Source organism: Syngnathoides biaculeatus, chromosome 7 (assembly GCF_019802595.1).
Source record: "Syngnathoides biaculeatus isolate LvHL_M chromosome 7, ASM1980259v1, whole genome shotgun sequence".
Lineage (NCBI taxonomy): Eukaryota > Metazoa > Chordata > Actinopteri > Syngnathiformes > Syngnathidae > Syngnathoides > Syngnathoides biaculeatus.
In genome coordinates, this window is record NC_084646.1 from 30,983,696 (window position 1) to 31,007,005 (window position 23,310).

At 41.5% G+C, this 23,310-nt stretch overlaps 1 protein-coding gene across 4 annotated transcripts in view; it reads left to right on the forward strand.

Annotated features, from left to right (window-relative positions):
• Positions 1–23,310, forward strand: part of LOC133503084 (solute carrier family 22 member 23) — a 50,013-nt gene that overhangs the window by 11,927 nt on the left and 14,776 nt on the right. For 3 of the 4 annotated variants that reach the window (XM_061824232.1, XM_061824233.1, XM_061824234.1), the window contains exons 2-4: positions 3,944–4,628; positions 6,438–6,541; positions 9,054–9,208. In XM_061824232.1, coding sequence (XP_061680216.1) covers positions 4,215–4,628; positions 6,438–6,541; positions 9,054–9,208 — 673 coding nt within the window. In that variant the 5' untranslated portion in view covers positions 3,944–4,214. Of the gene's footprint in view, positions 1–3,943; positions 4,629–6,437; positions 6,542–9,053; positions 9,209–23,310 lie in introns of those variants that run through there. The other variant, XM_061824235.1, reaches the window with a different exon arrangement.

Genomic DNA, 23,310 nt, shown 5'->3' on the forward strand with positions numbered 1-23,310 from the left:
CAGGTCTTTTTCACAGAGAGTCCAAATTTTTTTTGTGCCTTAATAAATTGAATTGTCATTTGGCCAGGCGAAGTAAGTACAATACAGTGGTACCCAGACTGCAAGATGTCAGTGAGTGTCCTAACATGGCACAAAGCAGAAAAATAGTAGGTTCGTTGATCAAGGATTTAATGACTTAATAGCCTGAGGGAAAAAAAACTGTTCGAATGCCTTCTACTTTTGACTTTCATTGATCTGCAACCCCTTCCCGATGGAAGGACGGAAGCCATTAAGATCTGAGACTGCTGCTTTTTTGGAGACTGGTATGATGGTGGAGCGTTTGAAGCAGGGTGGTACTTCACACAGTTGTAGAGACCTGTCAAAGATCTTTGTGAAAACAGGAGCAAGTTGGTCTACGCAGACTTTGAGGCAGGATGGGGACACAAGGTCTGGGCCCGGCTCTTTGTTGATCTTTTGTTGTTTGAACATCTCTCTAACGTCACTTTCATAGATGTTAAACGGTGGAATGGAAGGTGGAGCGGCTTGTGGTGCAGCCTGGTGGGTGCGTAGTGTGGAAGTGTCTGTTTCGAATCTGCAGTAAAATCTATTTAGGTTGTCGGCAAGCCCGCTCTTGTTTTCTAATGGGGGAGAATGTCGCTTGTAGTTAGTGAGCGATTATAATCCGTGCCAAACTGATTTGGAGTCATTGGCGCTGAGATGTTTTTCCAGTTTAACTGGATAGTCCCTCTTTGCAACGTTAATTTCTTTAGTCAGCTGGTTTCTAGTGCGATTGTAGAGGGCCCTGTCCCCACTACGATATGCAATCTCTTGTGCCTGGTGGAGTTGTCTAAGTCTGCCTGAAACCACGGCTTGTTGTTGTTGAACGTGTGAAAAGTTTTTGTTGGTAAACACACCTCCCCACAGAAACTGACATATGCGGTAAGAATATTCTTGAATTCATCTAAGCTGCGTGCCGAATTGTTGGTTTGTAGTCTGTTGAATAGTTCTCTGTCCATCATTTTTATTATCTTTGTATAAACTTTAAGACTAAGACTGTTTTGCAAAAACATGCAACATTAATTGGACAGTCTAAATCACCCCTGGCTGTGATTATGAGTGTGGATGTTTGTCTCGATGTGCCCTGCGATTGGCTGGCAACTAGTTCAGGGTGTACCCTGCCTCCTCCCCGTTGACAGCTGGGATAGGCTCCAGCACACCCCGCGACCTTTGTGAGGATAAGCGGCTAAGAAAATGGATGGATGGAAGTCATTGCTTAGCAAGTAAAAACAATACTGTACTGTAATTGTTTATGCTCTATGAGAGAAATTACTACTACTAAGATAAATAATAATTTATTTTATTTTTAGGCGGCCTTCAAGGCACCCAAAGTCAAAGTAACTCGGAAAATTTCACATGCAGTTCATAATAAACTTTCCACATCCCCAATAAGCAGTGTGTTTGGTGTGTTACACAACAAAATCCCAACCTATAAAATAGTTCATTTAGCAAGCAGTTTCTGGATGAAAACAATTATTTCATCACACCCCTTGGGTATATTACATATTTTTTAACCTCTTGGACATGTCAGACTGGTACATTCTATTTACAGTATTTGAGGTGATGCCACTTTATGTTTGAAGCACCAGTAATGCCAGCTTTGATATGCTGTATGGGTTTGGTTGGCAGATGGCACTTTCCCAATTTATCCCCAGCTCCTCTTCCTCCACTATTTACCCTCATATTTGGAGAGGTGTAAAGGTGAGAGATGAATGAAAATTGACAGAGCAAAAGTTACGTTTCTGTTGCTTAGCAATGAGTAAGAAATAAAGATTTACTTTAAAAAGATTTTCACTCAAGCAGACAAAGATTAATGGAGTATTTATTACCATAAGTGGAATACTCAAGCTCAATGTTCACTGTGAACCCACAGTGATGCCTCGATCAGACTACAGGATTTCAGCCCCGTGATATAATAAAAAACGACCAATGACTTGGTCCTATGATAACCCTACGACACAAAAATGAAAAGTCTACCATTGCTGATTTTTTTTTTTTTTTTTGAGGCGGGATCTTATGTGTAGTGTAACATGTGAAAAACAGCTCTCCGAGAGCGCACGTTGACGTTAATAACAATAACAATGGAATTGCGTATCGCGACAGGTAGATCGCCTCCCCTACTTGTCGCTGTCAACATACAGTATTTGGTTGTGATTGTTAAAATTTATTCACAGACACAAAACAGTGTTTACCGAAGTTTTAGAGTATTAACACGTAAACGTTAGTGCTAGCAGTTTCCGTTTTTTTTTTTTAAATGTCGAGCGCCTCCAAATATATTTGGTAGTATGTGTTTGTGGCTAACTTTTATTGTCTTTAGCCCCCAAAACCAATCTGCGTGGGGGCCAACCCCCAGATTAATATTGCTCTCCACAAACCCCAAACCCACGGTGACGTTCACTTTAGGGGGATAAACATTTTTCATTACGTCCAACAACTTTCTGGTCCCGCCTTCCGGACGGTGTTTGATATCACAGGCTAAAGCCCAGTCATGTAAATGACGGGATACGATTATAGCATCATAAATGTACCATGGGTTAGGGTTGTAGGGCGTAGGCCTCACAGTTCTTACGACCGGGGTTCAATCACGGCCCCGCCTGTGCATATGGAGTTTGCATGCTCTCCCTGTGCTTGCGTGGGTTTTCTCCGGGCGCTTCGGTTTCCTCCCACATCCCCAAAACATGCATTAAGACTAATCGCCCCGAGGTGTGATTGGGATTACGACTGTTGTCGCGGTCTCGATGTGCCCTGCGATTGGCTGGCTAGCAGTTCAGGGTGTACCCTGGCCCCTGCTAGATGACAGCTGGGATTGGCAGCAGCACTCCCGCGACCCTCGTTAGGATAACCGGCTCAGAAAATGGATGGGTGGTTGGATAAATGTAGTGTACTGCTGCCAGTGGCTGACCGAGATACGGCAGAATTTGATGACATTAGTTTCACACAGTACCATCATGAAAGACCAAATTTGTCCAGTAGTCTGAACCATGCTGTAGAAAAACATTTAATGTAGCCTTTCCCTCCAATGTGTCGCCTTTTGTTTGCAAGTTATTGTTTAAATCTTCAACATGCACAGCACTGATGTATCATTATCCTGACTTGAGTACAAGTACACTTCTCAGCCGGAATTTCAAGGTCCCACACACTCAGTCATTAGAATCAACTGTAGTTACAGACACGGTTTCCTCTCACTACATTATCATCTCTTATCTTGTGTGGCGCTACCTTCTCACGACCCTCGTTGAAAAAATAAGGTCCCATTAACCACTTTAAACGGCGCAAGGACGTGTTTCAATTTTGTAATAGTTTGTCGCCCCGGCGCGACCAACTAGGGTCAAATTCCCTATATAATGTATAACCCTCCTCAAACCAGTAATTATTGCTGCAAAGATTATGGGAATGCAAAGAAAAATACACTGCATGTGAATGTTGACAAAAACAACAACAACAAAAACAGCAGTATAAGCGAAAGTAATCCCCGTGCCCGTCGTTGTTTCGACGCATGCGTCATTCAGCGAGCTTTTCGAGTGAGATGTACAAAGGAGATCATTGTTGCATGCAGAGAGCCATCAGTGGTGCGATCGCATTGTGCGTGCTCTCCAATCGTTACGCAAAGCGCCATCCGGGGAGGGCGGGCTCTACCCTTGTCCACCCAACCTACCTCTTCCCCAAACACAATTTCCCATTAACAACACGACACCATATTCCTCGCGCCTCTGAATTTAACATCCAGAGCGTCGTAGTGAACGATGCGATGGGAGGCAGCATGGATATGTTTAACTTGAATATCTAAGAGATGCACACCTCCAGGACTGGGGTCACACGTTGGCCGCGAATGAGACGTGTTTTGCGCACATGCATGGCCTAGCAGCAGATGTTTCGATTTGATTATTTCCATTGTACTTCCGTACAGGCTTGGCTGGCCCAGGTCAGCGCCACATGGATGGATCCCACTGCGGGAGATGTGCACATGGAATACAAAGCCCATGAACGTCCGAGCCTAACCTCGCTTCAAGAACCCACACGGACGATATGAGAACAACTCTGCAGCGAATCGAAATTTTGTTGTTGCTCCAATCAGGATTGATTGGCGACGTGAGCTCTTTGTGACCCAAAAGGCTTAACACAGGGAGGCTTTGCTTCGCCGGCTGTTGCGCCCAGCTGCTCCGTGGGGCCGGGCAGCGATGGCAGGCGGTCGCCCGCAGGAACAGGACACCCCGCCCGAGAATGGCTTCACCTCACTGGATCCCCCGGTTCCCAGGTTGCTGCCGCACATCGACGGGTCGGTTCTGCCGTCTCTTGGAGGGTTCGGGAGGCACCAGAAGCAGATCGTAGTCCTGACCTGGATACCGGCATTGTTCATAGGCTTTAGCCAGTTCTCGGATTATTTTCTCCTGGCACAGCCCAATGGCACGTGTTTGCAGTCTTTGGCGAACGACAGCAAATGGACCGTGGAATCATATTCGACAAACCCACTGCTTCAATTCAAAGTCAACGGTACCGGGGATGGATACGACAACGGGAGCGGTCAACTGTGCGCCTGCAAGGAGAGGACATTGGAACTGCTCACCGGACTCAGACAGAACGTGGTTACCAAGGTAATGTGAGAGCGCTTAGACAAATTAAGTTAAAAAAAATTCGGTCAACCATTACATTCTTTCATCGTCTTCATCATCATCATAATCATCATCAGTGCTAGTGCCAAGTCGACAGTAGCATCTGATACAAATAAGACCAGGGCTCACCTACTGACCTCAATATGAAAGGGGGGGGGGGTGTTAGCATGTTAAAATAGCTCGCCATAAATTGTGTGTAACTATAGACAAAATGCCATTAAATAATGATAAATTAGAAAGAAATCCACACAAAGTTTGTCACGCTGGACTACTGGTAAGTGTTTAAACTGGTTTGCTTTCAATTCCTTGTGAACTGATTATCAAACAGCATCCCGAGTTGTCCAATTAAAACAATGTTGCCCATTATTGATGATCATTGCCTCCAACAAACACTAAATTAGACTTCCTAAGAACTAACCATGTATATAAACTATGGAAACTCCGTCTTAAACCAACATTATCCCTCTTCTGATTGAATATCTGTGGGAATATTTTTACATTCATCTATTTGTGTTTGGCCTGGCAGAGGCCCAAGCTCCCATTGTCTGCTCTTGGGGGTCCTTGAGGCACAAAAGTTTTATTTTCCCGAGTGTTGTTTTTGTCTGTCATTTGCATAACAATAGGATAGCGGAGAGCAACAACGCAAACTTGAAACAATGTGGAATTTTAGAAAAGAAGGTTATTATAGAGACACGCCATTTATCAACTGGAGGACACCTTTATGTCCGGCAAACTGTAGTGTACATCATTTTCATAATCATCTGCCATTATGTCTAACTATATCGTATTACCTCATTGAAATTACACCAGTGGGAAAAAACCCCAAATATTCATGGCAAAGACAACTGCAGGCATGAGGATTTCGGCAAGTATGGTAACCGATCTTTCGGTTCCGTTGATTTTTGTCCTGGGAAACGATTTTTTGGTTCCCAATGATAATGCTCATGGGAACTGGTTTTTACATGTACTTCAGAATAAGAAACTGGTGCTGTTTGTAAACCACACTGATAAAGCTGGCCGTTTTAATCATTAAAAATAAAGGGGTTCATGTAGGTTCGTTTTATACAGATTGTTGTATTTCGTTGAGAACTTGTTTTACATTCCACACATGGGCGAATTTTATTAAAAGTAAGCCCTGAGATCTGGGAAACGGACTTTCGGTTCCGTGTTTTCTCCGGCTGGGTAACGACACGGTAACGGAACGGTCGTTTCCGTGAAATGCTCATGCCTGCAACTGTTCAAAAATACTAACTTAATATTTTCCCAACTACCAACCATTTCATAACAATCCAACCTACACCTCTCACCGGTAGTCGCTTTTATGTGGAGCAATGTTTTAAGTCTCTGCTCAAGACCAACATTAATTTCACACCGTTTATTTTTCACACACGTCCCTGTTTGACTTTCACACGGTGAGAGCTGATTTGTGTGTTCACTAACCCATGGGCTTGGAAGAAACAGTGGAAAACTACTATTGATATTTAATTATCCCACATCACTGAACTATTTGTCCTGTACACACAATTTTTTTCACAATTTCCTCAATATGCACATAGGAATTGTCAATTCAAAAGTGTTCCTCACATGCTTGCACACTTAAGGGCTTTTATGACTTGTGAAAACAGTGAGCAAAAGAATCAATTATATATTAACTGTGAAGTGAGATGACCATGTTGTCTTAATGGATTTAACATTAAACAGTTTAGTTGACCATGTTTATTGTCTGTTATTGGTGCTTGTTGTACTCAAAACCTGAAAAGTCTCTTCTGAGATATTTTTTTATGTGTACAGTGGAACTTGGTGTGTGATTCAGCATGGAAGGTCCACATTGCCAAATTTTCTCTGCTGGTGGGCTCCATATTTGGCTACCTAGTGATGGGTGTCATGGCCGATTGGTATGTTCCTTTATCCATCCCTGATTTGTTTCAGACGAAAGTTTCTATCAATTAGAATTAAGCAACTGTCATCTTAATTACAAAAGTCTCTCAATATGTTTCATGTGGGCAATGTCACACACTCATTCACAGTTGAACGTCAATCATATCCAAGTAATTTTCAGTTTGTTTCACTGAAAGGACATTATTATTAGTCATTGTTTACAGCATGCCTACATTTGATTGTCCTAACTTCCCACATGGCAAATAATAATGGCTAGAAACAAAGTACTGTGAGGTTTTTATGATGAAAATCATTTAGGACAAGTGTTAATAATACATCGAGAGCTAAATAAATGAACAAACCTGGTCTATATACAGCACAATCGCGAGCCTTGGAAACAAGGTCTCCTCTTTTGTGGCACAAAGTTCCTCCTTGTAGTCTTGTTCTTGTTCTTTCAAGCGCTACAAAAAAAAATCTTCAATGACCGCAGTTTGTCGCACATTCAGAAGATTCCTGCTGAACGTTGTGTTGCTCACAAATACATCTCTTCTTTGTTAGTGGCTAATGGGCTAAGCTAAACTAACCAGCTTGAAAAGCTTCAATGCACGGCAAGTGCCGTGAGTCATGTGCACCATCCCTATTGAAAATTCCTGACTCGCATTCTTCTCACCTGCCCTCGAACAGACAGAGCAATGTCTTAAAAGGCAATAAAATTGTTTAAAAATCAACATCTAAACATACTAAGGTGTCCTGCCCAACCGCTAGTGGCACTACAGAAAGTAATGACTGGTTGTGGGACATAGAAAATCAAATGAAGAAAAGAGATAATCATGATGATGGTGATGATTATATGATGAAGAAGAAGAAAGCAGTATAGACAGTGCTAACTGCCATGGGCGAACTGAAAAATAAAACATTAAAACAACAAGTGTTTTCTTGGAAATCCAACATTTACTGTACAGACCTCCATTTAATGTCTGCTGTGAAGAAATCCAATGTGTAGTATTCTCGTATGTATACAATCAGTTCATTACATTTAAAAACAATTTAAATTAGTTTCATTCAGAAGAATAACATGCTGCGTGAAGATCGATATAGTTAGATCGCAGAAAATTAAATTGATACAACTGATACGTTTGTTACACCACTATTGCTTATTGTAGTAAAGTCAAAAGTATGAACTGTATCTGAGAATTAAATCACAGTTTTACAAGCTTTATTTCACTTTTCTGTGCATCATTTTGATGTACACTCAATCAGGGCACAGATAAAAACATCCAAATCTATTCCAAGTAAAGCCCAAATGGTAAGGAATTGTTGCAATCACATTTTTGGAGTACATCTAGGTTATTGTCATGTAAGACAAGTTTCTATATCAAATTTTCAATAATCTAGGAAAGCAAAACAGAAAGTGTAATTTCAGACTTGACTATACTAACAATGACTTTATTTAGTTTTACTATATACAGTAGAACCTTTAGAAACCTATATATAACGTTCTTTGATACAACCAGAGAGCATGCAGTACATAAAACAAAATGACACACGATCACAAGCATAAAAAACCTAAACACAAATGCTACCTTTAAAAGGGTCTACTATATCAAACTGATTGAGGATCCCAGGCAAGTAGGACTGAAACCAGGGTGATTGATGTTGGCTGGTAAATTTCCGTCCATCCATTCTCCATTTCACTTTTCTTCACATAAATAATGAAGAAAGGAAGAGCAAATGACTCGAAATTAAAGCCAGTCAGAAAAAGCGAGTTTTAATACGTAATTTAAAAGATGTGACCAATTTTGCTTGGTTTATCTCCTGAAGTAGGTCATTGACTTTGGTACAACCAGAAGGCACTCACTTGAAGATGTGAGGCTGTGGGCTGGCTCTTAAGAGGTTAATAGTTCTGTTATATTATGTTGATTGGGGCCAACTCCATAGTGCTTTAAAAGTCTGGTCAGAGAAATCTTAAAATCAGTTTGAAAATGAATTAGAAGAAGAATAAGAATTTACTTTTGTGTTGTCAGCTGAATAATAATCATTAAGAAAATTGTGTTTAGTCATTGAATTTTCAAGAATTAAGTTATAAATCAACAGGCACATCACAATTGTTTCAATCCAGTCTATAGCCAGGACATTAAAACACATTGCTGCTTGGTTTGATTTGACTCCATAGTTTAGCAGTGTATAAGAGTTTATCTCTACAGAAAGTAAGTGTCATAATAAAGTGAACTGACCCTTAAAGTCACATTGCTGTGGTCTGGTCCTGTCTGCACATTGAGAGCTAGCTGAGCTGCCTTTCGGGGGAAAAAGCCTGTGCCTTTTGGAAACTGGAAACTGTGTAAAGACATGGCTTCACTCTAATCTCACCTACTGACCAAAACTATCCTCCGCAAGCTAAGGAAGTCCACACGGTCAGAGCCAAACAGTGTCCAGAATAGTCTTTTTCATTAAATTAGTTTCTACTCTAGTTTTGTGAGTTTTTAAACCTTTTTTCTCATCTTTGTTTTTCTTCTTCTCTCTGCTTCCAAGGTTCGGCCGACACCCAGTTTTGATTCTCTCTGTGCTCTTCATGCTGGTGTTTGGTTTGAGTGTTGCCTTCTCTATAAATGTCACCATGTTCAGCACCTTGCGCTTCTTTGAAGGTTTCTGCTTGGCGGGCCTCGCTCTCTCTCTCTACGTGCTCAGTAAGTATACGCCTCACACCTGTCTGCTTTGTCTCTGCTTCCTCACAACCATCCTACTTTTCCCTTCTGTGATCAGTGATGCAGAATGCACTGGTATGGGTAGGAAAAGTGAAAACAATAACAGATAATGTTAAAATTTTTGTTATATTCTGATTTCCTACAGTATATATTCAGAGCAATAAAAATGACATCAAAATTCCATGTAGTACAGAAATTATAGATTTGTATTACGTTGATTTGAAAATTATGGTTTACTCGCCTGACTTCAGTGCAGTCATTATTTGTTCAATTCACACTCAGTGACTGTGAATGAATGTCAATGGTCGTCTGTTTCTATATGTACCCTGTGACTGACTGGTGCTTGGAGGTGCAGTGAGGGAAGGCAAGGGAGTAGCCTTACTTTCATTTTGTTGAGTTAAAAAAGTTTCAATAAAATTCTCTTTCATTTTTGCTCAGTGGTCTGTGAGGTATACTCATTTTTCTTTTCCACTCCAATAATGAGTTCATTGGGGAAATTGCTGAATTTGCATATTTCCTTTCAAAATTCATGGGAAGGATGCAGAGTGAGGCAGCGTGCAGCCAGCCTCATCCCAAATTGCAGTCCCTAACTAAAATGCATAAACAGCGCAGAGCAACAGTATTGTTAAAATTACAGTACTACAACAGAGGACATTGGCAAGTTGTTGTTCATATTTCCAGTTCATTTTCAGACATTTTTATATGCACTCCAATTTGTGAGTTTCATGCAAATGTATTTAATATTTACATTACATATTTAGGTTTGCTGATAGCATAAAACTAGAGATAAAAGCACGAGGTGAGGCAGATAATATTCTGCCACACAAAGCCAGACTACCATATGGCAAATACAGACAGGCAAATATAGGCAAATGCCCAAGGGCCCTAGATTTCCAGGGACCCGCTAAACATCTTATAAAAACTGATTAATGCAGTTTTTTGTGGCCCAAAGCAATTGTTGGCGTTTTAGTCTTAATTCACGAGGATAAAACACTTGAAAAATGATAATGCTCAGTTTTTCTATTGCACATCTGCAGATTTGACTCAGGATGACAAAACTAAATTGTTGGCGCCATTGTGAGGAAGCTGAAGTAAATGCATTAAAAAAAAAAAAATTCTAAATGAAATTCAAGCACTGTATATGAGGGATGGGCAAATGTTTTGGCTCAGGCGCCACATTAACTTAAAATTTGATAGGCAACCCAAGCCAGAACCAGATGCTTACATGTAAATAAAGAAATAAATAAATGCATTGTAGCGCTGGTTCGTTTTGTGGAGCACTTTTTTTTGGGCCAGTGTATTGAAGTCTAGTATTGGTTAGTTGTGGAAATTCTCACAACACATCTGAGGTGATTATCATTCATCTGGGATCTGTAGGATGTTTTGTTGGGGTTCATCATACTAAAGTCTGTTCACACACATATATAGAGCCAAACATGCACAGTATCCTCTGTGCCATCTTCTGGATTTTAGAAAATTTCTCTGCGCTTAATGAAGCATAAAATTATTCCGGTTTGAGAGTTGAACTTCTCTTTTAAGACAGGATCAGATTGGAGATCAAACAATTCCATGTGGAACTCCTGTAGCGCTGTAGCCGAGCCATCAGTTCCTGCGTTTATTTGTCGTCAGCATAATCAGCATGCTTGGTAGAAAAATGTCAGCTAATGTTATATTCTTCTGAAATCCCAACGGTTTCTTAACAAATTAGACATACAGCCTTTGACTGGACTTCAGTGAAAAAGTATTTATTAGTCCAATCTATATTAGACAATCTGCACTAACTGTCGACAAATGTCGCAGTCTGTATTATCCCTTCTCCTGTTCTTTATGTACAGTATCTATTTAACTAACCTTAAAAAAATCTTAAAGCTGGATGATAAACCCTTCTATCCATTTTCTGAGGCGCTTATTTTAACAAGGGTCTAGGAGTATTATAAATCGAATTGGGATATAAATAATTTAATGAAAAAAAAGCAAATGTCAGGGACTAACCTTAACCTGCTTGGAATAGAGGTGAAATGTCTTCTTGGACAAAAGGAACACACGAGTTGACAACCAGAATAGTTTAGTTGTATCTTCAAAAAATCGTCAACACAAAATAGGCTAAATATTTTTCTGACACCATAAGAACGGAAGCAATCATGTCTTTGTGGGTTTTTATTACAAAAAGAAAGAAGTTCTTACAAAGAGAGGAAAAGGTACACGTCTTATGAGTTGTCACCCCTTACTGATGTCCAGACTAAAAATCCCTTCATTATATTAAAGTGAGAGAAGCAGACAAAGACAAAACAAAACAATCATCTATGTCCAGCTGTACCAAGTTTTATAAACATGGAGCCAATAGAACATAATGGTAAAGGATCTAGGGACAAGTATTAGGAACAGCATGACCGGTAGAGCTAGAAGAAAAAAGTCTGTGAAAGTTGAAATTAGAGCTAATAAAACTAATATTTGATATATTATATATGTACAATTTCCAACACAATTGCATACAGGTAAAGATTTGTTTTCACAACTAACTTTTTGGAAAAACAAAATCCATTTCTCTTATTGTCACTAATCTTACATTCACAACCCCTGATTCATTGCTTTCTTTTTCTCTGTTATTCTCTCACTTTCTCTCTGTCTCTTACCTATTTTATTATGTGCGCATGCAGACACACACATGCACGCTTATTTTTTTTAGCTTCATTTTAAACGTTTTATTGTCTGGTTATCTTGCTACAGCATGCAGTCCATAATAAACTCTAGATGGTGCTAATATGCTGATGCAGTGTATTTATGCTCATATTGGGGTGTGGCAGCCATCTGGGAAGTGTTTATTATTTTGTAATTGATCACCTTGGGTAATCATGGCGAAGCTTTTAGTAGTGAAGCTTTTAGTAGTGAGCTTCTTCCGCCTTCTGCTTGTTTTTCATTTTCATTGAGGCCATGGTCCTGTATTGTATCACTGTCACAATCTTAATTTATACGAGAGTTGTGTTTATCCTTAATGAACAAAAACGAAACGGTGTTTAATCCCATTCCAAATCGCAATGTGTCTTTTGTCAACTTTGACTGTAGTTACAGTGAAGAAAATGAGTATTTGAACACCCTGCTATATTTCAAGTTCTCCCTTTTAGAAATCATGTAAGGCTCTGAAATTTTCATCATAGGTGCCTGTCCACTGTGAGAGAGATAATCTGAATAGAAAAAAATACAGAAATCACAATGTATGATTTTTTTTCAGGGTTTATTTGTGTGATGCAGCCGCAAATAAGTATTTGAACACCTAGCCATCAGCTAGAATTCTGACCCTCAAAGACCTGTTCGTCCGCCTTTAAAAGTCCACCTCCACTCCATGTATTATCCTCAATCAGATCCACCTGTGTGAGGTCATTAGCTGCATAGAGGCACCTGTCCACCCTATACAATCAGTAAGACTCAAACTTGTAGCATAGCCAAGACCAAAAAGCTGTCCAAAGACACCAAAGACAAAATTGTACAACTCCACACAGTAACAAACATCAGAGAGTCAGTGTGTGTGGTACGACTGTCCGCCATTTGTCATCAAGATTGGTTGCACCATTTATGGCCTTTTCTTTCTACCCCTTTGTTCAGTCCTGTTTTTGTTTTGACCAGTTTTCTTTCAATTCCAAAGACAGAGAGGAAGCGCCTTGTGAATGAATGGCGGCAAAAAAAGGGAGGTGAGGATGAGCAAGCTAGTAAGGTAGATTCATGGGGATGAGGTTTCAGAGTGTGACACTTCAGTGGTAAGAACAGGCAGAGGGAAGTTAGAGAGTGAGACAACACCAGAATGATTCTGCTGGGTGGTGGGTGTGAAGGTACTGTGATAATCACCACAAGTAAAACCATTCTGCTACCCAGCTAGAACAAAAAGGTCTATGCCAGGGGTGTCCAAACTTTTTGCAAAGAGGGCCAGATTTGGTAAGGTGAAAATGTGTGGGGGCCGACTATTTAGCCTGACATTCTTTGAACCATTAACATTAAATACAAATTAACTTTTTGGGATTTTTTTTAATTTAATTACAAATGGCATACTTTTACTTTTACGTTTTTTTTTACATTTAGGTTTTTACCGAAATCACAAACCACAAAAAATTAAGAAAACTATAAAGGATATCTAAGTTCATGTGAAACATTACATATTATTCACTATTATATGCTCACTGTAGGAGGCCCTGTAGCTCAGTGGACTGTAGGAAAAGTGCTGAAAACAAAACAATGATCACTGCATATTCAAACTGTGATTTTGACCATCACAAAAAAATTAATTAACTGAGATTTAAGAATTTATTCAACTCAGAGGACTTAACAAAGGTCTTGCCTGCACTAATGTGAAGGGTGATACTGGGATCTTGACTGCAGTATGTAGTCCATGTCTGGCTCAAGAGCAGTGGTTTTGATGTGCAAGACGTCACGCAGGTGAGAGTCACTCAGTCTCGTCCTCATGCGGCTCTTGTTAATGTTCATAACGGAGAATGTCTTCTCGCACATGTATGTGGAGCCAAACAAGCTCAGCATTTTCTTAGCAAATGTCCGAATTGCTTGGAACCTATCTTCATCCAGCTGGCGGTAGAAGTTGACAAGAGGGAGCTGTTGGTGCCGACTGCGATGCTCGGCGTCACACTGCAGCTCAATGAGCTCCAGTTGCAGGTGGTCTGGAGCGTCATCAGGGTCCACGGAGAAAGGAGAGGAAAAAAGCGTGATCTCCTTTTCAATAGCTGCAAAGTCCCGAAAGCGCTGCTGAAACTCCTCAACCAGAGATGAGATGTCTGCTGCATACTTTGTCATTTGCGCACTGATATTGATCTGTGGGAAACTGGTCACAATTTCCTGCAGCGACGGAAAATGTGCGGTATTGGGCTGCGCCTGTGACAGGTGTCTTTGGAAAAGTAGCAGCTTGGTCCGAAAGGCTTTGATGTGTGAATACAGTTGGCTTACCACTGCATTTTGCCCTTGAAGGCTTGTGTTCAGCGCATTCAGATGTCGCGTTATGTCAACTAAAAATTCCAAATCAGCCAGCCAAACAGGATCATTTAATTGTGGCATGGGTTGTCCCTTTTTAGTCAAGAATTGTCCAATTTCCTCCCTGAGAGAGAAGAAGCGCTGCAGCGCAGACCCCCGACTGAGCCACCTTACGTCGGTGTGATACAAAACATCTCCGTATTCAGCCTGGATGTCGAGAAGAAACTGTTGAAACTGGCGGTGGCACAGCGCTTTGGAGCGAATATAATTAATAGTCTTTATCACCGGTTTCATAACATTATCATATTTCATATATTTGGCACAGAGAACTTCTTGATGAATAATACAGTGGAGTTTAATAGCGCTGCCTCCTTCTTCGCTGACTTTGTTACAGACAAGGCTTGATAATCTACTCCGCTCGCCAGCCATGGCAGGTGCGCCGTCCGTAATAATCCCGGTGACTTTATTCCACTGCAGTTTCATGTCATCTACGGTGGAACAAACAGAAACAAATAAATCCGTTCCTCTTGTTTGGCCCTTCAGACTCTGGAGGTCCAGAAGCTCTTCACTCACGTTCATGTCATTGTCCACTCCTCTTAAAAAGATCAGTAACTGAGCGGTGTCGGACGCATCCGTGCTTTCATCGCACGCTAACGAGAAAAAGTCAAACTCAGTTCCTTTTGCCTCTAACTGTCTCTTAATATCTAATGAAACGTCTTCAATTCTCCGTACCACAGTATTATGAGCCAGGCAAATATTGGCAAACTCTTGCTTCTTCGCGGGACAAATTTTCTCAACCATTTTCATTACACAGTCTTTAATAAATTCACCCTCAGTGAAAGGTTTGCAGTGCTTTGCAATCAGCGTTGCCACTTCGTAGCTTGCCTTTGTGGCATTTTCATTTGACTCACGGACTCTTGTGAAAAAGCTTTGCTGTGCCGTTAAAACAGCTTCCAGTTGCTTCACTTTTTCACCGCGTTTGTTCCCAGTTAGCTTGTCGTAGCTAGCATGTTTCGTCTGGTAGTGCCTCTTGATGTTGAATTCCTTGAAAACAGCCACAGTCTCTTGGCAAATTAGGCAGACACAGTTGTTTCGTATTTCAGTGAAAAAATACTCAAATTTCCACTTGTCCTGGAAGCGGCGGCCCTCGCGGTCAACTTTCCTTTTTTTGTTTACAGACGCCATGTTAGAAATGGGCTGGGCTGAAACAATCACGCAAGGTCAAGGGTCACGGCGGCCAGAGTGCGGCCACAGGGCTACTGCCATCTTCTGGTGAAATGAAAAATATGAAAAATAGCTTTTTGTACACATGTATTTTATACTGTGGTCAACAGTGCTGGCGGGCCGCATATTATTGATTTCATGATAGAGGCCGCGGGCCGGTAAAAATTTGTCCACGGGCCGCAATTGGCCCGGGGGCCGGACTTTGGACATGTCTGGTCTATGCCATTGTGTGTGCGTGTGTGTGTGTTGTGTGTGTGTGTGTGTGTGTGTGTGTGTGTGTGTGTGCAAAACCATAATTGAGCTGCCAGCATTATCGGCAAGTATGCATGTGTGTGTGTGCGTGTGTGTGCGTGTGTGTGTGCAAAACCATAATTGAGCTGCCAGCATTTGAAGTGTTATCCTTGTTGGGGATTTTTTTTTAGTAAGGTTGGTGTAATTCGATTTCTCTGGTGTGTGTCATACTCTGCAACTCAATTTAATGTCTATGACGGGTATTGCTTCTTAGGCCCCCTTCCTACTAGACCAAGTGTGTCAAACTGGTTTAATACAGACCGCAAGATGATTTTGCAAAATATAAAACACTGGCATACACATGGACAGAAAATGAGCTTCATTTTTCAATAAAAGCAACTGCTGTTCTGATTGCATACATTGGATGGTGCAATGACAATTTTGTTCATAAAGCAAACCATTTATACCTGGTCAGAGTAAGTAGGTCAAACGTGCAATCTGGATGAGTTGCTCTGTGTACTGCCCACATCATTTATTCCAGCTTCTATGGTACGGTACGTTTAATGTGTGCATTGGCACCTCATTGACCCCAAAAGAGAAAAGCAGTGCAGCATGTTCCAAGAAAAATGGTTGTCTTCCAATTTATTCACGGAAGTGAATGGGAAAGCTGTATGTTTAACTAACCTTATCCCTGTTCACAGCATGTTGCAGTGCTGAAGTAATATAACCTTTTTCACCACTATTTGAGTCTTCATGCTGACAAATATGATAAGTTTCAAGGACAGCGGAGAAGAGAGACTTTGAATGAAATGTTGGCCAGTCGGAAGAAACAGCACTCTGTGTTTGCTCACAGCAGAGACATCAGTGATGCTGCTGTAAAGGCAAGCTACCTCAGTGCTAATGAAACTGCAGTAGGTTCAAAACCATATGATAAGGCAAAATTTGTAAAAACATGCGTGATGAAGGCAGCGCAGATTGTGCGCTCTGAAACGCACCAGGATTTTGCGATTATGTGTCTGACAAGAAGACAAGATTGTTTCCGATCTTTCAGCAGATTTGGACAGCCAGTTACGACACAAAATAAAGTGATTTATTTTGCAGCTAATAATTTCACAGCACTCGCCGTAGTGGTGGTCCTGCGCTGTCAGCCTGGCTACAGATGGTGTGCCCCCAAAGATTGCCAAAAAAATTAGTGTTGTGACCAAAGTTCAGAAAGAAAGTGCAATCTACAAATCGAGGATGTGACTTTTGGACTTTTTGCATGGATTTTGCACCAGGAGCCATTGTGTTTCGAGTCATTAAAGATGGATAACATCATGTAGGTAGTCATCAAAACTTTTAATGTTATCCAATCCAGTATCCCCAATCACCATCAGTTTGACAGCGTTTTCAGAGAGAAAGACCATATCTATGACACTCGACACTGAGGTAAGGTGGGTAAGCTAAGGTGCTGTGCTGAGGTGTTTATTTATTTATTTTTTTAAACAAGAAGAAATTGGACAGTTCATGGAAGAAAAGAGCAAACAAGGGTTAGAATTTAACGCTTTCGGGGATTTCGGCATAATAGATGCAGGACCTTGCATTTATGGTGGATGTTACAGAGCACCTGATTAACTTGAACAAACAGGTGGTAGGGCGCAACAAAGTTGTTATGCAGTATTATGACAGTATCCGCTCTTGAACTTGTTTAGGGAACAGGATTATGTTATTTTTATATTTATTTCTGCCTGAGAAATGACACCATGATATACTTCTGTGAATAACCGCGGCACTGTGTGTTTGTGTGTTCTTTTTGCTCCGCATTTTAAAAAAAGTTGAAATGTGTTATGATTGATACTGATGTTGGGCTTGTACTATTTGGGACTGTAATAAAACAAAACAATCAAAGTTTTTTTCAAGTTACAAAGTATATAACTTGGTATCAATAGGCCATGATTTACTGGTCCAGCCCTCTTCTTAAGAGATTTTCCTCCCTGCACTAGAGTGTTGTAGTGATAAGTACTGTGGTATCTCTACTTACGAACATCTCTTGTAATGAAAAACACATCTTACAAAACGCCTCCTCGGAAAAATATTGTCTCTACTTACAAACGAAATTCAGGATACGAAAGTAAATAATAAGCGCTGAATTCCCCAAATGCCACCAAACGTAAACATCCTGTATCCACCTGTTTGTGTGGCGTGATAGAGCTGTAATCCCATTGGCCAAAAGCCGTAGCATCTTTCTGGCATCCCATTGGCTTGGAGGGACGTCAATCTCTATCCATAATGTATTTCCTGTATCTTGGTTTGTGTGGCGCGATTGAGCTGCTATCCCATTGGTTATCACTGTAGTATCTTCCTGGCATTCCATTAGCTTGGAGGGATGTCATTCTTTACCCACGCTGCTTTTTGATTCCCTTGGACACTCGACTGTCACCGAATTACCCTAGCACTCTCACACTGTGTCACAAGCTAACGCACACTGGAAAATTTTTTTTGTTTTTTGCAAGATCATTCATCTTTCTTCATCATGGAACCCAAGAAACTTTAGTGGAATTAACTTGTGTGCATGCGTACGTTCGCACGTATGTTTTCTCTCAGCTGTCAATGTTTGCCTCCTCCTCTGTCTCCAATAATACCTTTTGCTTCTCACCCTCTCTTCATATAGTCGCCCAATGTCAAAGGTAATTGAAAAATTATTCTTCACATCAGGGTTCAGCAACCTTTTTGAGGCTGAGGGCTACTTTGTGAGCACCGATCGTATGAGGGGCTACGTGACCTGTTTGCGGCAAATTTCAGACTCAGTTCACTACACGTACATGAAATATTTTTGTTTTATTTTATTGTAGTAAATGATATTACAGGTAGTTTAAAATTTTAATTCACATAAGCAAGTCAACTTCAGAATTTAAAACACAAATAATAGTAACAATTTGTGGCCTATGGGATTTTTAGAACATACCTCGCAGGCGCCTTATATGTTCCTCGCGGGCTAACATTCGCCCGCGGGCACCGCGTTGGTGAACCCTGCTTTACATTATGTACTTTGAATGCTAATTTTTGGCATTTGGATTGGGGTCTTGGAGCGGATTACTCTTTTTACATGTAAAATGTGATTGTTACAAAAAAATTAAGTTATGACACAATTTCATAAGTAGCGGTACCACTGTGGTATAGAAAGGAACCATCACAAGGTGTCAGTTTGACAATTGCAGATGTAAGAAAGAGATGAGATTGTGTTTGTAATAAATGAAACGAAACTTTTGAGATTTGGAACTCAAGTTAGACAGTGCCATAAAAATATGTAAAGCCAGTGACATAGCACCACAACACGTGTTGACCTTTAAAGAGTATGCTCACGGAGGAGCATAAGAAGACACAGAGGCAGTGAATGCCTTGGCACTAAAGGAAAGCATTGGAGCAAATTTCAAAAGGACAGAAAGATTAAAAAATATTTTCACTTGCAAAAGATGTGGTGAAAAACATAGACAATGTCTAGCCTATGGGAAAATGTGCAAAATGTAAAGACAAAATCATTGTGCTAGAATGTGTTTTTCAAAAAAGAAGTACAAACACAGTGCAGGAAGACACAGATAATGGTGATGACTTGAGTGATACATTTATCATCAAAATGGTCTCACAGCCTGAAGAAAACAGCACACTGCCTGCAAAAAGTAACAATACAGGCTAACCTGTCAACACAGTGACTGTTGTTAAATAGACTACGTCACTATCACTCAATGGTTCAATGGTAACTTTTAAAATAGACACCGGAGCCAAAGCGAACTTGATTAATGAGAAGAATATCAAGTCTCTGACCGTGGGCCCCAGCAGATTCTCAGGAAAACACATATCTTGGACATTACAACCAACCGATAAAAACCAAACGTCGTTGCAAAGGAAAAGGCATATCTTGGAAATTACAACCAACCTATAAAAACCAAAGGTCGTTGCAATCTAAAAATGACGGCAAAAGGCAAACAACACAATCTGTCATTTACCATTGTGCCAAATAGACATAATTCACTCTTGGGAGACAGAGCATCTGAGGCCTTGGGATTAGTGAAGACAATCTATCAGGCAAATGCTGACGAATTGGAAAGAGTCAAAGTAAAAGATCAGACAAAAAAAAAAGTGTGAGAAAAGTACAGACAAGAAATGAGTTTCCAATGATCTTCAAAGGAAATTTATCACTGCCTTACGAAGGCCGTACAAAATTCAGCTCAAGGAATATGTCAAGCCTGGAGTACATGCTCCAAGAAGAGTACCTGCACCACTCAGAGCTAGTTTGAAAGCTGAATTTGAAAGAATGAGTAAAATGGACATTAATGAATGAATGGAAGAGCCCACAGACTGTGTGAACTCCATTACATGCGTGATGGAGAAGAATACAGGTGCTCTACAAGTCTGCCTTGATCCCAAAGACTTAAATGAAAACATCTAATTCCAAAGCCAGAAGGGATAATGAGTGAAATGGCTGGTGCAAAACTTTTCAGCAAACTAGATGCTTCACGTGTTTTTTGGCAGCTGCAACGAGACCCAGAAAGCAGCGGTCACGCTACCGTCAACTCTCCTTTTGGAACGTGTGGCCGGAAGGTGGTCGGTGCCTGTTTTTGTGGCAACCCTGAAACATGGTGGTGGACACCAACATTGAGGGATGCCATCAAGTGAAGAAGGAGTCCTATGAGGCATTTCTGGGCTGTGGGACTCAAGAGGCAGCTGATACGTACTGGCTGGCAAACGGGAATGCAGCTTTGTTTGTCGCTGAGGCAAAAACCTGGGTGTGGGTGGAGTTTGTTGAGGCCATGGAGAATGACTTCAAGATGACTTCGATGAAATTCTGGTCTGGCATCTCAGGAGGGGGAAGGAGTGCACCCTCAATATTGTGTATCGTGAGGATGGGGCACTGCTGACCTTATCTCAGGATGTTGTGAGTCAGTGGGGGGAATACTTTGAAGACCTCCTCAATTCCACTGACACACCTTCCCATGAGGAAGCGGAGTCTGTGGTTTCTCTGAGGCAGGCTCTTCTATCTCTGGTGTTGAGTTCACCGAGATGGTTAAAAAACTTGTCTGTGGCAGGGCCCTGGGGGTGGATGAGATTCGTTGGGAGTTCCTAAAGGCTCTTGATGTTGTGAGGGTGTCCTGGTTGCCTTTGCAACATTGCGTGGACATCGGGGACAGTGCCTCTGGATTGGTTTTCTGGGGTGGTGGTCCCCCTCTTTAAGACGGGGGACTGTGTTTCAACTACAGGGGGATCACACTCCTCAGCCTCCCTGGTAAGGTCTCTTCAGGGGTGCTGGAGAGGGGGGTCCGTCGGGAAGTCGTATCTCAGATTCAGGCGGTGCAATGTGGCTTTTCGTCCTGGCTGAGGAACAGTGCACCAGTTCTACACCCTCAGCAGGGTCCTCAAGGGTGCATGGGAGTTCGCCAACCAGTCCATAAGTGTTTTGTGGAGTTGGAGAAGGTGTTCGACTGTATCCCTCAAGGAGTCCTGTAGGGGGTTCTTCCGGAGCATGGGGTACCGACCTCCCTGATACAGGCTGTTCGGTCCCCATACGACCAGTGTCAGAGTTTGGTCCGCAATACCGGCAGCAAGTCGGATTAGTTTCCAGTGAGAGTTTGACTCCACCATGGCTGGCTTATGTCACCAATAATGTTCCTAACTTTTATGGACAGAATTTCCACGGCACAGCCGCAACATGGAGGCTGTCTGGTTTGGCGGCCTCGGCATTGCATCTCTTCTCTTTGCAGATAATATGGTACTGTTGGCTTCATCAAGCTGTGACCTCCAACACTGACTGGAGCAGTTCGCAGCAGAGTGTGAAGCGGCTGAGATGACAATCAGCGCCTCCAAATCTGAGACGGTGTTCATCACTCTGAAAAGGTTGGCATGCCCTCTCTGAGTCGGAGATGAGATCCTGCTCCAAGTGGAGAAGTTTAGGTATCTGGGGTCTTGTTTGTGAGGGAGGGAAGAATGGAGAGGGAGATCGACAGAAGAATCTTTGCAGCATCTGCAATGGTGGGGACTTTTTACCAGTCCGTTGTGAAGAGGGAGCAAGGTTGAAAGGCGAGCAGTCGATCTAGATTCCTACCCTCACCTATGACGAAGAACTGTGGTTCGTGACCGAAAGAACAAGGTCCCGGATACAAGTGGCCGAAATGAATTTCCTCTGCAGGGTGTCTGGGCTCTCCCTTAGAGATAGGGTGAGAATCTTGGTCATCCGGGAGGAACTCAATGTCAATACGCTGCTTCTCTGCATTTAAGGAAGCCAGAAAAGGTTTCTGGGGCATCTAATCCGGATGCCTCCCGGACGCCTCCCTGTTGAGATTTTCGTGGCATGTCATACCGTAGAGCAGGGGTGCTCAATGCGTCAATCGCGAAGCAGTCTTGGTCGATGGCGGGACGGTGTGCCCCAAAAAAAAAAAACATGTCAGCCAATGTTCCCTCTAAACTGCGCAGGTGTGCAATTGTGCACCACTGATGCAGTCTCTTCGCAGATATTAAGTTGCTTACAAAAAAATAAATAATTGAAAGTATAAAAAAACAGCTATTCAGGCTGCGGCATTTTGTAATGTGATTCAATGAGTGAGGGATGACTGGTTGTTACATTCAATGGCACAATTCACATACATACTGTAAAAAATGAAAAGAAGCCATTGGTTTCTTTGAGGCAGCATGCAGAACTTTCTCTAACAACGACCGCTGCTCCACCACACTCTTTTTCATAGTTTACCTTACACCCCCCCCCCGCCCCCTTAAAGATGTACACTCATAATTGTTACAGTACTTACCAGCCTATCAATATGTTTTATAATGACAGCGTCCACCACTGCTGCTTTAGTTAGCAACACAGTCTGGGCAACGTAGAGCATAGATGAGTTAGACATGCGGCTTATGTTTACTTTCAATATTAATGGAGAAAGTTAAAAAGAAATGCTGTTGTTTTAAGATGCAATGACGGTCGGAATATGTGATTAATTGAAGAAAACGTAGTTAAACTGGATGAGATTTTCTCTTTTCCGAGTTGGAAAGGTCTGGTCTGAAGCCAAAGTAGAAAGTGCAGGATGAAATGGCATGTAATTTTAAAGTTCCATCTTGGCACAGCATGATCCAGGATGAAAGCACAGACAATACAGTGCACAAAAAGCTAATTCTGTATTTTAAATACAGGAGGCAACATAACATTAACCTTAAAACGGTTTGGGAGCATCATCATAATCCCCCCACCCCCACCCCAGTCGTTGGTAGCTCGCGAGAGGCTGGTTGCTTGGAAAGTAGATCTTGGGATAAAAAAAGTCTGGGACCCATGCCGTAGAGAGACTCCGGGGACGACCCAGTACACCCTGGAAAGACTAGACAAGAAAATTGAGATTAAAGGAATTGGTGACGTTTGTAAAGTTGAGGATAATGTTATACCCTTCTGTTTGAAAGGGGGATGAATTGATAAGTAGTAGAAATAGAAACCACCACAAGGTGGCAGTGTGACAATTGCAGACACTTCACAGAGTGTGACGTAGATTCAGGAAATAAAGATGAAAGAAGCTGAAAATGGCACGAGCGCTGATCAAACACAAATAAAGTTGTCTTACGTTAGTTCAATTTCAGTTCAATTAATGTTGTCAATTATGAGTCCAGAACATTACAACTGTATGCAGTGAAATGTATGTCATGTTTTA